The sequence below is a fragment of the Lissotriton vulgaris genome, chromosome 5, assembly GCF_964263255.1.
Source record: "Lissotriton vulgaris chromosome 5, aLisVul1.2, whole genome shotgun sequence".
Taxonomy (NCBI): domain Eukaryota; kingdom Metazoa; phylum Chordata; class Amphibia; order Caudata; family Salamandridae; genus Lissotriton; species Lissotriton vulgaris.
The window spans coordinates 92,808,871-92,827,209 of record NC_141693.1 but is presented as its reverse complement, the minus strand read 5'-3'; the positions used below and the strand labels follow the sequence as shown (position 1 = coordinate 92,827,209).

The following is an 18,339-nucleotide window of genomic DNA, read 5'->3' as shown; positions in this document are numbered from 1 at the left end:
TTTTAACAGTTACAAATGGAAAATCAGGCTGTTTGTGATAGTTAAAAAGGGTTGTAGCATGTACAAACCATATTTTTCAAGTCAGTGACCTATTACTGACTCACAAATTAGGGTTTGTAATTTACTATTAGGAAGGGGCATGCCAAGGGTGTCCCTTCCTAATAGCGAGTCGCAGGGGGATGTATGATTGTTTTGCAACTGCAAATGTGGTCATGAAACAATCACAGTTACCACCAATTTCAAATTAGTTGTAAGCCAGTCGTAAACTGAAAGGGGTTGCCAGGGGAGCCCTTCCCCGGTGTGTGTGGCAGTACAAATATTTTTTAGGAGCAGGCAGTGGTCCCGCAGGCCACTGCCTGCCCTTAAAAAATGTTAAGAAAACTTTTGATTTTTTCTTTTTAACTCATCCTGTTTTTCTTTAAGGAAAACAGGATGCATTTGAAAAAAAAGTTGCTTTATTTGAAAAGCAAACACCGATATAGTGGTCTGACCCCCAGCAGGCCACCATCCTTGTGTTATTGCCCATTCCAAATGGGTCGTAAATTGCGACCTGTCTAATGAATATTGAGGAGGCAGGTCATTTTCGATCCCATTCGGAATTGTGCATGTGTCTGAGACACAGTAGTACACTGCATTTTGAGAGTCACAAATTGCGACTCACAAAAAAATCGCGGTTTGCTACCCGCAAAATGGAATGGTCGTACATCCGGCCCTAAATGTATAGCTATCTAGACCGTTGGTCTGAAATTAAAAACTTCAAGCCTTCTGATTGGTTGAGGGGGCCCTTTTATTATTCACTGATCCCAGCCTGAGATCCCCATGATGCCCTTCTTGGACTAATTTGAATATTTTACCTACTTTGTATTGTCCCAATCTGGACAGAGGCACCACCAACATATTACAAATGTTTTGTGGGGGCTGCAGATTGAAGCTGCACTCCAGAAATCATTTAATAAAGCTATCTCCCTGTTTCCTGGGGTGTATACAATGTGACCTCAGGAAAAGTTGATGATGTTTTGAAACATTTCTGGAGCTGGAGCTTTAGCTCTTCAACTGAGCATTGTTAGGACACTTTGTGGGTGGTGTTATGGCTGCATTGTTTTTTCCTCCACAGACTATAAGAAAGACTCTAACACTGCTTTATATTGTTGCCAAACCAATAGGTTTGCCAAAATATAATGATGTGTTATCCATTGACAAAGCCAATAGGTTTGCCTTTCATAATGATGTGGTGAACTCTTGACAAAACCAATAGTCTTGCCTTGTATATTCACGCGGTCACCCAATGACAGAGTCAATGGGCTTGCCTTCATAAATGATGTGGTAACCCTTTAAAATATTGATGTGTTCAACCTTTGACAAAACAATGGGCGAGGAGAACTCCAGTAGTCCAAGTGTCACACCACAGTCCAGTCCTAATGCACTGTATCAGAATGTCATGCCCACTACCATTGGTACTGATTGGCACTATGCCTACTCTTCTTAAGTATGTAATGCGCCTACCAGCCTGTTGGTGGCCAATTACATACTGCTTGCCTTGATTTTGAATCTCTCCGACACCACTGCATTCACTGATCCACTGTCACCCGACATCGACAACACACTGCTAGCCCTTCTCTGTGTCAACAAAACTCCAGACATCGCAATCTGCCAGCTGCCATCAATAATTGTCTCTCTTCCTGTCAAACCATCATACTTCCACCACTCTCACTACTCTATGCTCACTTATGTTTCCAGTGTCTCAACAGCTATCATAACTCTATTATTCAGAGCTCCTTATAAACACCTGAACAACCATCAACATCTACTGACCAACCTCGAGCTCCTATATCAACTGGGCATGGAAATAAGTCCTACCCCACCAGCAGTCCCTGTCTCTATCTCCTCTTTCTAAACAAGGATTGCAATGCCAGTTTGTTAAGACTTAGCACCATCCTTGCAGTTCCCTCATTGGCTCATATAGTTCCTTGAAACCTGCCCCATGTTAGCACTGTGCTATAGCCAAGTCGTGAATCACTTGCTCATTGGTGCCTACCATCTTACCTATCTGATGTATATATCACCAAATCGCCTCAAGCAAGTGTGGCACTCTGTTATCTCTGCCTGGAATTGACTCACAAAGTTGAGGCATCATTTATCCTGAAATTCCATAAGAAGACAATTCTTCAGCACTTGAATGTCAGATCTTTAACTTGTCATTTCTGCTTCATGCAACAAGTCACATAATCATGCTGGATCTTGCTCATTCGCCCCAATGGGAGCTTGAGGTTGACCTCTTCATTCACCCAGATTGTCTGTTTGCTGGCGGGTCTAATTTGTCCCCAGACCTGAAGTGTGGCACCTCTATCTATTCCAGAGGCTGACGTCTTTCAATGTTCCTATTCTGCCCCTCTACTTCCTCCATAGGTTTTCTGTTAGATCCTTAGCTTCAAACTCTTCTGTCTCCTTCCCGGTTTCCCTCGGCTGACTTTGCATCGACCTCCATAAGAATGAAGAAGTTTAGTGGCCTGCAAGTGCATGCCACAGCTAAGGTATTAGGTAGAGTTCTCCTCGCCAATTTGGAGACCTGGGCAACCACTAGAGGAGTGATATCCAAAATGCAATATGGTTTCAGGAGGGGGCTTGGCACCACCAAGCAATGCCTTTATTTGTCCCTAATGATCAACAAATACGTGAAGGCCAGGAAGGGCGCGATCCACCTCGCCTTTATGGATTTGCCCAGTGCCTTTGATACTGTTAACCGGGAGAAATTGTGGGATATGCTGGAAAGTTTCGCTGTGGAAGAAGCATTGGTGTCACTCATCCGTAGGCTACATTTCAATACTTCAGTTTCCATAAGATACGGCACTTAAGGGGAAAACACTGGCCCAATAGCTTTAACAGAGGGTTTCCGTCAAGGGTGCCCCCCCCCCCCGGCCCCTTTTCTGTTTTTAATATATACAAACACTCTGGAGACTTCTCTATTAAGTAGGAAACTCGATTTTTCCAAAATTGGCAGTAAACCTGTCCCCTTGCTATCCTTTTCTGATGACACAGTGTTAATGGCCATGACAGCGAATGGCCTTCAGAATTCCCTTGATACTTTTATTGATTTTATGTCACTTTTATTAAATCATATATTATGGTATGCGGCCTAAAGAGTGCAAAAACTAAGATTTTCGTAGCATGGGACAAGAGAATAGAAAAGGTTGAGAATTGCATGTATCAGAGGAATTTAACAATTAGCTAAGTTGGGGCCCACTTGTGACAGCAAGAGCCCACCATACAACTAGGACTGTGGAGGGGCTATTTCGCTTTGCATGCAAATTAGCCATAAAACCGTTAGGCAAGTAATTACCCTTTACAAACCCAAATGCCTTTCTAGTGCAACACATGGCACAGGGGTGTGGGGACATCACAAAAACCACCGGCTACAAATAGTGGAAAATAAAAAGGCTTACGATGATGCCTAATAGTGCCCCTAACCACTATGCCATGCCGAATTGGGATTAGAGTATATAGAGGATCGCATATCTTGTGCCCCCTACTCCTATGGGCGAAAATCTGGCTATCTGAAGAACTAATGTTCTCACGAGAAATAATTAAAGATTGTCAAATCTTGGCCAACTCCCTAAAAATACCATGGCTTTATTTTTTGAAAGACATATTATGAAATAAGATTGGGGCACTTCTTTGATAATCCTGAAAGCATTCCACTGAACACCAAAGCCATTATCAAAGAGGCGTAACATTCAAGGGGAAATATGCGTTATCCTCATCAAGATGAGACGGGTCCCACGTACTTGTCCCCTGCCCCATTGCAATATTATTTTTGTTGGTGTTTCCACGCCAGAGTGGATGGGTGGATGATCTCTTACCTTGTCCATGTGATAATCTCACAAGCCCAAGCGCTTTGCACTTATTTCTTCTGCACTTTATATAAAACGGCAAGGAGTACATTTTTAATCCCACTATTAAAGAAAATTGGTCCTTGTACATATGCTGGTGGTTTTAAATTTTTGTACTCACTGGCTACCCCTCATATCTGTATTGCGGTAGCCAATTATATAAAAGTATCTCTGGCTATTACGTAACGTTATGAGTAAGAACTCCACGAGCTGTCTCACCGTAATTACCGTATGCAAAGAGTCGCTTGTCCCTGGTATTTTATGAATTGTTTTTAACAATTTGTTTAGAACTGTCTATATGTTGTGCTAATGTTTTTGTGAATTCTGATGTGTTATACATTCATTTTAGGTTGTTTTTATTTAATTTCAAAAAATTTGAATACATTTTGAAGGTTATAGATTTTTTCAACTTGGAAATCCTAGTGGTCTGCTTAGCAGCTATAAAGGCCACGAGAAAAACACCTTAATTTAGGAATTGACATGGCTCCTAGTTTCCTTTCGTAATGTTAACCTCTTAAGTGCTGCGCCTATACCAGCGGCCGACGGCACCGCTACCTCGGGAGTGCTGCCGTCGGCCGTTGGACGTTCCAGCTGCACCTGCGCAATGGAACGTTCAGCACTGGAGCTGGACGTTCCAAAGCAGCTAAGGTGTTAAGTGTGTGTTCAGCTAGTGTATGTTGGCACTTTCAGGCATCACATTTGACTTAGCGAATGAATTTTAATGAAGTATATAACGTTACTGTACGGCCATCTGCCCTAGGCTGGAAATCGATGTTGCTGTTACTGATGCACTGAATGTCCTTTTTGTACTCTTTTATGAGTGGTTAAGCTGAAGAAAGATTTATTGAATGAATGAACAAATGAATGAATGAATGAATGAATGAATGAATGAATGAATGAATGAATGAATGAAGTGCATGCATGGCTTTTTTCTGACCTTGCTCCACCTAAGGCAGGGGTTTAAGGTCACTCCAAAGTGTGGAACGTTGTGTGTTCTGTCAATTGGTATTTTCTTCCTTCATCAGATAGGAATATTCAGCTATCATCTTGCCTTCAGCCAGAGTGGTAGTAACCACGTATGCGTTGGGTCTGCATAGGATAGACCGTCTGCACAGGTACATTCTCTGATACCCACCTTACAATATGAGAAATCATTCACTGCTTAGGCTGCAATATAGTTGACCCCACATTCGATTTTGGGCTCATATTTTGATTATTGCATGAGAAGAGTTCAGCAGGAACAGCTGCACATCCTGATGAATTCAAGGGAGCCACAATCCCACTAATTTAGATTTTGTCATACAAGCTGAATACTTCTCTGTCCTCTTATAAGAGAAAATACAATGCTGGTCTTCGTGAAATGTTCTTTTCACGGTCGACTCTTACGACTGACTTGTTATCCCAACAGAAGATCACAGCGCTGAACTCAAGTCTGGATCCTGCCACACAGTTCATTCCTTATACATTGTCCCATCAGATTTTATTACATCGTCTGATGGAGGCTGGAGTCGGAGAGACGGCACTCGAGTGGTTTCGCTCTTTTCTTGAGGATCGAGGTTTCAAAGTGTCCACACCTCCTTTTGTCTCTGCTTCACGTCCTATTCTTCAGGGTGTTCCCCAAGGTTCAGCTCTCAGCCCCACTTTATTTAATTTATATGTTCAGCCTCTGTCGGAGGTAGCCCACAGTTTTGGTCTTTCCTTAGTGTCATACGCCGATGACACGCAGCTGGCGGTGGCACTAAACGGCGACTCCAACATGGACGCCCCCACCTTCCAGTCAGCGTTAAAAGCTGTTTCTGGCTGGATGGCGAACAACCGGCTTCAACTTAATGCCTCTAAGACTGAGGTCATTATTTTTGGTAAGGAAAGCGGCCTATGGGGAGATCAATGGTGGCCTACTGATCTTGGCCCTGTCCCTACCCCTGTGAGTGAAGTCAGAAACCTCGGGGTGTGGTTTGATGACAAGCTTTCATTTATCTCCCATACCAAACGCGTGGCTGGCGTATGTTTTGGTACTTTGCATTGTCTGAGACCCATCTTTAAATTTTTCGATGCTGAGACAAGACAGATTATGGTCCAGGCTCTGGTTCTTACCAGACTGGACTATGCCAACTCTCTGTTCTTGGGTTTAAATCAGGCCGAACTGTCCCGTCTTCAGAGGGTCCAGAATGCGGCCGCTAGGATGCTTGTCGGTCTCCCAAAATTTGTCTCAGCTCGCCAAACTATCCGGAATCTCCATTGGCTTCCGATTGAGCAAAGAGTTAAGTTTAAAGCCCTCTGCTTAACTTTTAAAATTCTTAAACTAGCCTCTCCCCCTATTCTTTCACAGACTATTCTGCACTATGTTCCTGCTAGAGCTCTTCGCTCTGCTGGATTGAACCTCGCCACAGTGCCCCGTTTTAAACGGGCTAGAATGGGTGGTCGCTCGTTCTCAGTGCTGGCGGCTGCCCTCTGGAACTCTCTTCCAGCTCCACTCCGTTCAATCCCAGACCTGTTTCTTTTTAGGAAGACCTTGACAGCAGCACTGGGGAGGTAGTGCTCACGTCGGTCAACGGCCGATGGCAGCACGGAAGGGGTTAATACTAGCTTTTGATGGTTGTCTTGCCTTTGGCATGTGTCAATCTGTTCTGGAGCTTTTGTGAATCCTCATAACTAATGGAAATGTGTTAAAGAGCTGCAGTGGAGAGAATTTGTTTGAAAGCAAAATATGAAAATGACTTTCAGAAATCCTGAGGTCAAGTTTGCAATGCATAGAGTGAGCGTTCAGCAAGGTTAAATGTGGTGTCTGCTCTCCTGCACTAATATGGTTGAAAGTGATGCCTTGAATAATAAATTCCTAAGTAGGCCTACTTTTAACATCTGATGTGAAGGTCACGATGGCTGTCATCATATGCAACAGTCAAATACATCACACATATGCCAGACATCCATTAGCTGATTAAACCAGCTCCCAAAATTCTGAATGTGTTTAAAAGGGGATATTAGAGTGCATTTGTGCAATAAAAGAATGATTGTTGAACTAAATTTCCAGACATTGTTCATTGTGATCAATCAATCTGATATAGTATAATTGTGAACGTTTGGACGGCTGATGTTTTACCGGAGGTTACACTGACCTCACCATTTCGTGCTCAGAATATTCCTTGGCATCTTTCCTTTCAAGGACATCTCCCCATAAAAAATCCCAAGCAGTCATGTCCTACCTTGCCAGACTCATTGTCCCTGGATCAAAACATCTTGCTCTGTTTCTTGATATTTTATGCTGCTATAGTTATAGAAGAAATATATTTTATCCTACTTCTATCCATCTAGAACACTATTGAAAATCATGGTGTCTTTTTGGTATATTAACTCTATTATTGCTTGATTTCAATCTACTTTCATAACGTACATGATATAAAAATGTCTAATGTACATTTATTGTCACGATGAGCTTGAACATTTTATTCTTCCAATGTCGTAAGTATCTGTCTCCTGTTGTGTATCTCCGACTCTCTGAGCACTGCCGGGATCTGTATGGTACTTCTATCCATCATATTCAACCTGTCCTAGATTGTGTGGAGCTTCCACCCATGCCAGACAGCCCTAAACATGCCCCAAACAATCACCTTCTCTCATGAATCCATCCTGTCCTCCTCATGCTTTTGAAAGTACAACACAAAAAAGCCACCTGAGTGAAACCTTTGAGATTTAGCACATTAAGCACTATGCTCATGTTACAAGAGCCTGTTCCTAGACAGACACAAACAAAAATGTGGTGGGATGTCCTCACAAACCACCAGGTGTCATGCTTGATCATAGAACTTCCCTCGCTCTTCAAAAGCCTGGTTTGATGAAGAGCACACAGAGCACACCCACACCCTGAAGTCAGGGAGGCACTTCTAACTAAGTACAGGCCTGTGAAATAATAATAAATTAAAAACCGATGTGGTGCACCAATATGACCTTTATTCTGGGCGGGGTACCACTTGTTATTAAAATTCAGAGTGGAGAAAAGGGGAGCTACTACCCCATCAAAACTTAACAAGTTTCTGCATATCTTCTCGAAAGAGTCCATGGCATTCATCAGGGTGGGACAAAGGATCCTCTTGTGGCATATAAACAATATGCATGACACTGTTTAGTGGTCTGACCATTGTTACCACCCTATGTTCTTAGGTACCTGAAAGACATTATTAATACACTTATACTAACAAAATTAATTGGCTGAAAATTCGGGACAATTGTCACACTCATTACAGGCGAGCATCAAACGCATGCATCACTTGCATGCGGTGCAGATGTGACACTGCACTTGTGTATCTCATATCTCAAAAACGTGTTATGCTGTTAGACCATCTCACATCCTCTCACCAGAATTATGGGTTGTCTGGGCCCCATGGAGTAAGGGCTTAGGAACCCCTGTAGTCACACCACGATAAGGGAGAAAATGGGATTGTCAACCATACCCTTTTTAAAATATTTAGGCCCCCATTAGGTTGGCGGGTGGACTTTGCCCGCCCGCCATCCTCGCGGAAAACGGGACCGCCCGCCGAGAGGCAGTCCCGCCTTGCATATTATGATGCGTCCACCACAGTGGTGGGTGCCTCATGCATTTATAACATTGCGGCAGTCGGTGTTTAAACCTGCACCCGCCGCAATGCTATAAATGCATGGCATGCATTTGCATACACAAAGCGGCAGGCACCGCGCGGTGCCTGCCGCACTGAGTATGCAAATGCAGAGGGGTACCACAGGTACCCCCCATGTGCACCCCCCACCTCGCCTTCACCATGGGGGCCCACAGGGGCCCCCCAAAGTGAAGACCGCCTGCCTTTCCGCCACGGAAAGGCATCTTCCAAATCCCATGCTAATATGGCTGGCGGTATCTGATAGTCACCGCCACCATATACACCCTTTGCCCCCCCGGCTGCAAGGCGACCTGGGCGGAAAGCGGCGGACGGTGTTTCCGTCCGCCGCGGTCCCCCCGCCATAGTAATATGGCGGGGGGAAACGGGTGGCGGGTGGACAAGGATGTCGGGCAGATCGCCACAGCCCGCATGGTTGTGGCGATCCGCCCGACATCCTAACGGGCCCCTAAGTGTTACATTTGGACTTCTGGTAAAAAAAAGTCTTACCTTTCAACACTCACCACTTACTACATCAGGAGCACGTTCCTCATTTGGTCACCTGCTGCTTCTGGCCCCTTCCTCCCGATGATCGTGGGAATCGCTGTGAAGTCTGTTTAAATATACATGTACGCCTCTATCCCATTGGTTGGTTGATACTCCTCTAATTTTATGCAGCTATATTAAGATGTAATTGTAAGTCTGTGTCCAAGTGTGGCTCGAAAGTAAACCACCTACATGTGTGCTCCATCAGATGAAGTGCACTGCTGCTGTTGGAACGCTCGCCACCATCACGAAGAGCACTCTCACTTGACTCTATTCCCTGAGCCTTGTAATGCCCTGGGGACCCATACCCCGGGGCTGTTTGTTTTTTAATGAAAGAGGGGGGGCCTGCAGCCCTCTCCCCAAGCCTTATTTTGCTCTAGCAATCCCATCCCCAGTGCCATTTCTAAAAATAAATAGGTGGGAGGTTGCACAGCCCACTTCCCGGAGCCATTATCGGCCCTGGGGACCCCATCCATGCAACCGATGCCCACAGAGTATTACCAAGTTTAATAATGATGAAATAATGAAGTAATGTTTTGCCAAAATGTGCCGCATTATGCCGCTTAATCTGACTTTTCGTGCCGCATAATTTACTCAACCCTGGTGCATAATTTGGCCCTTCTCTGCCATATAATTCCAGTCCTCCTGGTCTTAGGTAACATTTTCTATACACTGATTTACATTAACTGTTTCTATGTGTGTTTGTGATGTAAAATGCTCTGATACCCTACACTTGTATGAGAGGCACTATAAAGAAAATGAAAATGAAATACACGTAAGAGATAAACTATAGAGAGATGCGAGGCACTATTGGAGTGTGACAGTGAGGTAATCATTCAAGAGCCTGGATAAAGATTACTGTATCCTGGTGCACTGTAAAGTCATCATTTACTATGCTTTGAAAACGAATACAGTTGAATATATAATTAAAAATGTGTTGTAGAATGCAGCATTTTCGCCATTTTTTCCCAAAATTATTTGGAGGGAGAACCCCCCCAAGCCTCAATGTAGTGGTAAGGCTCGCTTGCTGTGCTCAATTGCTGCACACCGTATGCGGGCTGGTCTGACAGAATTTTTCAGAGCTACTTTGGGTTCCAAGTCTACACCTGCCTCTATTGTATAACACAAACACTATTTTGGCCAGCTATAAAGCATCAATGCCATTGCATTTCTTCTGTAAAGTGCACAGTAAAAAATGATCTGCTTTCTGGTGCCCATTGCTCCAGTATTCAACAAAAAATACCTCCTCCAACGGACACCAACATGTCAAACAGACCTGGGGCGGAGTTGCGCAATGGGCCATACTCTTACACAAGAAGTGTATTCTTAACACTAATCTACAGGTCGTGGTGTAAATGCTGCAACGTTAAATAAGGTCTTATCTCATTCCCACCCGTGGAACAGAAACATGTGAAAACAAAGAGGGAGCGCCTCACGGTAGTAACACCCGAGGGGGTTCCTGACCTGGTATTGTCAGTTTACCCACTTCTCATCATTGGTCGCTCTCTCCTTGTCGTGACAAAACAAACAGAGAAAAACACCCAAATAATTATAGATGTGTGAATACAAACTATAAAAAGTGCCGTGTACATAAGCGATCTTTTGTTGGTTACAGCCCATTGCTCCAGCACAAAATTATTTAACCAATCCTAAAAGATGTCAGCATCCCACAAAATGTGGATCAAGCTCGGAAACCAATCAGCTAAAGTAGCTGATTGGTTTTCGAGCTCAAAGGCAGATCTGTAGCCCTCGAGACATGCAGCTTCAAACTACAATTATGTTTTCACACAGGCTGCACTCACCACACGGTTTTAAATTCATTAGATATATCTCAAGGGGAGCTGGCAGAAAAATATTAGTTCATATTGAAGCAGGATCGTGCCATACCACAACATTTGCAATTCCACTTTCGTCACTATGAGGGTGTCTGCTCTGACTGCGGCCTGTGCACAGCCAACGACTCTAACCAATCCTGGAGCTGCTCTCATGTTGATTTCAGCATGAGATCAGCACCAGGATTGGGTGAAGCCGGCTAACTCAACACTTCTTTTGAGACAGGAGGCCTGTGTCTGTTGTTTAAAATCAGGTCGCTGTAGTGCAGCCAGAGGTGCGCATTTCGGGCTGGCCATGGTAAGAGAGTCGGCCAATCTGAGAAGCGCACTTCAAGCTTTTATGCACCTCAAAGCATCCCTGACTCTGCTGTCAATCAGTAGGAATAGACCCACCCCTTTGTCTTTAGCCAGTGGGTGATTTCAGTCACGCAGGCATTGAACCTCATCTGGGTACTCGGCGTCTTGTATATGAGGGAAAGAATGAGTTGCATGTTATCAGCATAGGATATTCTGAGAGCAGAGGATGTTGGCTAGAGGGATCATGTATGCATTGAAAAATGTATGGCTTAGGGAGAATCTTTGCAAAACTCCACAGATAAGGTCACACGTTTCCAAGGTGTATGGTGCCCCGCTTTCAGTCAGGAAGGAACACATCCATTGGAGTGCGTGCCGGTGGATTCTGATGTCATGTAGGGGCTAGTTGATAATCAAGTAGGAGACTGTGTCAAATGCTGTGGAGAGGTCCAGGAGAATGATGACCTCTGTGTCTTCTTTGTCTAGAGTTATGCAGATGACATCCATTGCAGCAATGAGGGCAGTTTCCATGCTGTTTTTGGATTTGAAACCAGACAGAGTAGTGTCAAGTAGTTAGTGGTCATTGAGGTACTCAGTGAGGTGTCTATTGATGTTTTTTTCGAAGACTTTGGCCAGCAACGGTAGCAGGGAGATCAGTCTGTAGTTGGTGAGTGTTCAAGTGTCTGCAGAGGCTTTCTTCACCAATGGGAGTAAGTTGAGCGTTTCCAAGCATTTTGGAAGGTCGCAGATGAGGTGGAGGTATTCAGAATAGGTTGTGAGCATGGCGCTGATCGGTTGCAGTCCTCTGGAGTAGGCAATGTGGTGGAGGGGCTCCTAAGGGACCCCTGAGTGAATGGATGTCATTGTGGTGGTGTTTTCTTTTGGGTTGATGATGGGCCATATGGTTAGGATTGGTTCTTTGTATAAGATCGGGAGGAGTGTGGTGAGGTCTGTCAGGTTCTGTGGCGGCTGAAGTAGCTGTAAATGGTGGCGAATATGTTGCTGAAGAATCGAGAGAGATTGTTGCAGAGGACCTGTGAGGGGGTGATTAAGCTGAAAGTGGCCAATGGTGAGGGGAAATCTTTCACAATGGGGAAGATTGTTTTGCTACTATTGGTGCAGGCATCAATGTGGTCTTCCAGAGTAGCAGTCTGGATTTTTTGATGGGAGCGTCTTCAAGTAGATTTGAACGTGCTCATGTCTGTATTGTCCTGGCTTATTCTCCATTTTGGCTCCAGTTGTTTACAGTTGGGTTCAGTCTGAGTTCCTTAGTGTACAACTGGCCTAGCGCCTGAATCTTGTGGTATTTCTTTGCTTGAAGGGCCAAGGAGTCAGTGCAGGAGGTGATCCACTTGTTGAAATTCTTGATGGCTTTCGGGAGATTGTTGCTGTGTTCAGGTAGCTGGGTGTTTTGAGCAGTGTTCCAGTCCTTGTCAGTGATGCTGTTCATGTTTCGGCAGGCTGGTCTGGTGGCGGTGAGTGTGTGTGTGCTTTGAACTTGGATGGGGATGCTAAACTTGAAGAGGGCATGGTCTGTCCAGGGGACTAGTGTGGGCTTGTGAATAGGATGTTTCTGATGTAGATTAAATTAGGGTCCAGGAGGCAACGAGGCTCTGTCCTACTTGTTGGGGGATACGTAGTCTTCCAGGTGGAATTTCAGAATTCAGAGTAGGACATAATTGCTAGCATTGAATGCGAGTGGTGTGGTGAAGTTCCATGATGGTGTTGGTGAAGTTGGTGCGTGGTTCTGGTAGTCTGTAGATAAGAGTGCCACTTAGGGTGAAGTTGGCTGTGATGTGGAGCTTGAATGACAGGTGTTCCATGGAGGAGGATGACCTGTCCATGGATGTGTTGAGCTGATGGTGTTCATGTGGATAATGGTGATTCCGACTTCCGGCTTGTGAAGTCTGTCTTGCCTGGTAGTCTTGTTGGGTGGGGGATGGCTGTGGTGATGTCAGGTGCCGATTAGGGGTGGGCGGACTTTTCCGTTCCGCCCACGGAATGGGTGGAAATTTGCACTTTCCGCCTTCCGCAAAGAAGGCGGAAAAATGGGGCAAATTTCCGCCCATTCGCTGGCAGAACGGAAGTTGGCTGCCCGCCCGCCTCTCGCTTCCCGCCCGCCTGCCTCCCGCCTTTCGCCCGTTTATAAATTAAATTAAAAGGCTAAATATACCTTTAAATCAAACTTACCTTAATGCGCCGCAATCTTTCCCATCGTGGCTTCATCTTTGGAAACTACGCACGCGCGGGAGCCTGCGCATGCGCAGTCCTGGCCAGGAATGCGCATGCGCAGGCTCCCACGCATGCGCAGTTTCCAAAGATGAAGCCGCGATGGGGAAGATTGCGGCGCAATAAGGTAAGTTTGATTTAAAGTTATATTTAGCCTTTTAATATAATTTAATTTAATAAGGCGGGTGGGAAGCGGGCGGCGGGCGGGAGGAGGGCGAGAAGCAGGCGGCGGCGGCGGGCGGGCGTCCTCGCGAAATGGAAATACCATGGAGAGGCACGGATACTGCTTCAATCTCCGTGCCTCTCCGCAATAGTCCCTTCTGCGACTTCCGCCCACCCCTAGTGCCGATGCAGTGTTCAGCAAGGTTTCCATGAGAAAAAGCAGGTCAGGGGCATTGTCATGCAGCTGTTTCCAGGCCTCTGTGACTTGTTTGGTGAGTGAGCTGGTGCTGAGGAACATGCATGCAAGTGTGGAGTGCTGTGTGGGTGGTTGCAGTGCTGTGATAGTGTGAGACAGTGAAGTGTGGTGTGATGAGGTTTGGTGTGGGTAAGAACATGAAAACTTGCAGGAAGTTCAGTAGAGTACTCCCTCTGTGTTGTGTGGGGTGGCGAGCCAGACGAATGTGCAGCAGGTGCCAGGGTTGAGGGCACAGAGGGCCGCAGCATGGTAGCGGAGGTAGTGTGGAGGACCAGGGTTCCTGGCACTAAGTGTGTCCAGGGCATGGCAGGTGCAGACAGACTTGCCTTTGGCACGCCTTCAGGACACCAGTATCAGGCCTGCTGCCTGTGTCCATGTTGGGGCAGTATTAAATAGATCCTGGAGTGGAGAGGAGTGATGTCACTTTCTGTTCAGATGGATAATGGGAAAATCAGTGATTTCACTTACTGTGCAGATGCATGATGGAAACCAATGACAATATGTGAGCTATGGAAGAGTCGGGATCCCTCTTCACATTCAGTAGGAGGGCCATCATGATTTTATGTTATGCCACTGACTGCACCTGGGCACTTTTGGCCGAATCGAGCATACTGGAGCGGTATTACAAAAATCCACAAAAAGGCCCCAGACTTGGTCTGTATTTTGTGCAGTGCATGCACACCAAGGCACACAAAAATCTGTGACCACATTGACACAGATCACACATGCATATTTGTAGACAAAATAACACACCGACAGACAGGCATGCACACACAGACCCATGAGCACTGACCACTGGACAACAATCAATCAATCAATCTATCAGAGTACTTGTAAAGCGCGCTACTTACCCGCAAGGGTCTCAAGGCACTGGGGGGTGGGGGGGATGCTGCTACTGGTCGAAGAGCCAGGTTTTGAGGAGCCCTCTGAAGGTGAGTAGGTCTTTGGTCTGTTGCAGATGGGTGGGAAGGGTGTTCCAGGTCTTGGTGGAGAGGTAGGAGAAGGATTGGCCGCTGGAGGTTGTTCGTTGGATGCGCGGGACGGCAGCAAGGGCAAGGCTGGCGGAGCGGAGCTGGCGGGCGGGGGTGTAGAGGTTAAGTCTGTCGTTCAGGTAGGCCGGCCCGGTGTTGTGGAGTGTTTTGTGTGCGTGGGTGAGGAGTTTGAAGGTGATCCTCTTGTCGACGGGGAGCCAGTGTAGGTCTCTCAGGTGGGGGGTGATGTGGCTGCGTCGGGGGACGTTGATGATCAGTCGAGCGGAGGCATTTTGGATGCGTTGTAGTCGTCGCAGGTGTTTGGCCGGAATTCCGGCGTACAGTGCATTGCAGTAGTCCAGCCTACTGCTGACGAGAGCTTGGGTCACTGCTCTTCTTGTTTCAGTCGGGATCTACTTGTAGATCTTGCGGAGCATGCGGAGCGTGTTGTAGCAGGAGGAGGAGATGGCGTTGACCTGCTTTGACATGGAGAGGGAGGAGTCGAGGATGAATCCTAGGTTGCGTGCGTGGTCTGTGGGTGTTGGAGCCACTCCCAGTGTGGATGGCCACCAGGAGTCGTCCCACGCAGAGGGGGTGGGACCTAAGATGAGGACCTCCATCTTATCCAAGTTCAGTTTCAGGTGGCTGCTCCTCATCCACTCGGCTATGGCCTTCATTCCCTCGAGGAGGTTGGTTTTGGCGGTGTGCGGGTTCTTAGTGAGGGAGAGGATGAATTGGGTGTCGTCAGCATAGGAGATGATGTTCAGGTCATGCTGGCGGGCCACCGGTGCGAGGGGGGCCATGTAGACGTTGAACAGGGTCGGGCTGAGGGATGAGCCCTGGGGTACGCCACAGATGATGCCGGTGGCTTCGGATCGGAAGGGCGGGAGGTGGACTCTCTGGGTTCTGCCTGAGAGGAAGGACGTGGTCCAGACCAGGACTTTCTTCTGGATTCCGGCTTCTTGGAGGTGTGTTCTTAGTGTGTAGTGGCAGACCGTGTTGAAGGCCGCTGACAGGTCCAGGAGAATGAGGGCTGAGGTTTCTCCGTTGTCTAGCTGGCGCCTGATGTCGTCTGTGGCAGCGAGGAGGGCAGTCTCGGTGCTGTGGTTTTATCTGAATCCGAACTGGGATGGGTCTAGGATGTTGTTGTCCTCGAAGTGGTGGGTCAGCTGTATGTTGGCGATTTTCTCGATGACCTTCGCCGGGAAGGGGAGCAGGGAGATTGGCCGGAAGTTCTTGAGTTCTTTGGGGTCCGCCTTGGGCTTCTTGAGGAGGGCGTTGATTTCGGTGTGCTTCCAGCTTTCCGGGAATGTCGCAGTGTCGAAGGAGATGTTGATGATCTTTTGCAGTTGGGGTGCGATGGCTGCGTCAGCTTTGTTGAAGATGTGGTGTGGGCAGGGGTCTGACGGAGATACTGCGTGGATAGAGTTCATTATCTTGCGTGTCTCTTCGTCGTTGACGCGGGACCAGGAGGTCAGCTGGTTGGTGCTGGTAGCGTTTGTGGTGGTGTCTATTGTGGTCGGGCGGATGCAGAGTTGAAGCTGTTGTGGATGTCGGCAATCTTGCAGTAGAAGAAGGTAGCCAGCGCATCGCACAAATCTTGCGAGGACGTGATGTCGTTGGTGTTGGCGCTGGGGTTGAACATACTCGTTAACGTCCAGTCTATCATGTGACTTATGTTGAAATGTAAAGCGCAATATGCCATTAAGTGTTGTCTATTGGAGGATAATGTATTTAGTATTTTTGCAATGTAGGCTGTAGCAGCACAGTTAATAGCTAAGTAACGCTGATTAATTTCCTCTCAAGCAAAAATGTGCCATAGAACAAAGCCTGTAAACACTACTGAAATTAAACTATTGGTGTCTTATCAGTGCTTCTAACTAAAGACCCTCTACAGCAAGTTCAGTAAACCCCTAACCCTGCAGTATAAATCACAGTAGCAAAGATGAAACCCAAGACCACTGTCTTCAAGTGAATACCCACAAGTGACAAACATAATATTAAGATTTCCAGCATGAACAGTCTGAATCTATTTTAATAACCAATTAAAGCCATTCTGTTGGCATCTTTTGTGCTCATTAACTGCAATCCATTCCCCGCGGGTTAGGTTTATAAAATTACATCTCTGTCTTCTCTTTCAGAATTCTGACTTTACACCTGGTACCTGGAGGAGAACAGATGTGCACTTGGAAAACCCAGAGTATCACACCAGATGGTATTTCAAATATTTTCTAGGAAAAGGTAATTGATTTTTTTGTGTGCATAACTTTCAACTAGAATGGTGTAAAACTGAGATAATCTTAAATCCTGGATTTAGACTGAAGTCTTCAAAACTATAACATGTACCTAAGTTATAATGGTATTTGCTGCTTCTAGGGCGCAACTTTCAATAGTAAATTCCACAACCTCAAGGAGTGTTTCAAGAATGCCTAGATATAAACATATGCAAAGAAAGCCTGTTCTAAAGCTATACATGTATCCCCCTACAAATGGCAATGTTGAGAAGCTAGGGTACCTCACCATCACTGTTTATCACAGATTCTCAACATACTTTTGCTGGTATTGTGTTACATGGATACAGTCACATGTAAAATCAGTTGAACGTGAAATAATGGATCAATCCGCAAACAGGCACAGTAGTTCAAGATAAATGATTCTGCTCAAAAGTTGAGCTTTTTTAGATTTCTCTTTGGGCATTCCACTCAAAGTTTGCATCAAAATACCTGGTGTGGACTTTGTAGCTTCACACATTTGTTGGGAAAGGCTACCTAGCATTAACATTCTGATATTTTGTACTCAAAATAGGACTCTTAGAAGTTCATGTGTTTTCTATATGAGTTCAACATTAAAATTAGTCTGTAGTATGTAGACAGGGGAGGACTCCTTATGAAACGTGTGGAATTATACATAGTTATGTAGCAAAAGTAAGATAGGTTGCCACTAAGTGATCCAAATGACAGCGCAGACAACACTAGTTAAGCTTGAGTTGTTCATGTCATTTCTAAACCCTAGGTGAAAAGTGTCCCCATCATGTTATTTACTCTTGTTCATTCTTTTATTTTAAGTAACTCCCACAGCCCGTCCGTCACCCAATGAGCTGATCTCTATGATGGGTGAAGGAGTGAAAAAGGTTGTCATTGGGCAACCACAAATAATGCAAAAAGATCTGCTACTTGCCCAAGTACAGGATGTGCCCTCTTCCTGCAAGCACTCTGGCAGCACACTAGGGTGCCACCGAGTGTGTTGTTTGCTGGTGTGATGTCATTGCACTTGACAACTGTAGCTAAAAGTCTTGTGTGTAACACTTTCCCATGAAAACCATACAATTATTACACATTAGCAGAGTGAAACGAGACAACCATCTTCATGGCCTTCAGCAAAGGGAAGTAGGCATGTACAAAGTGTCGGAGATGCTGACTTTGGATTTTGAATGCTTGGGTTTGCTTCAGTCTTTATTTTATTTATTTAAGAAATTTGTAGAGTACACAAATACCCTAGGTGTCTCGGTGCTGTGGACTAGGCACAGGAAAGGCAGGACAAAATGGCTAGTGGTTA

General features: G+C 45.8%; 1 protein-coding gene across 2 annotated transcripts in view; it reads left to right on the top strand.

Moving 5' to 3' along the window:
- The window catches only part of GARNL3 (GTPase activating Rap/RanGAP domain like 3), a 1,096,377-nt gene that overhangs the window by 817,090 nt on the left and 260,948 nt on the right, over window positions 1-18,339 (top strand). For both annotated transcript variants that reach the window (XM_086920961.1, XM_086920960.1), the window contains one exon: window positions 16,926-17,025. In XM_086920961.1, coding sequence (XP_086777087.1) covers window positions 16,926-17,025 — 100 coding nt within the window. The remainder of the gene's footprint in view (window positions 1-16,925; window positions 17,026-18,339) is intronic.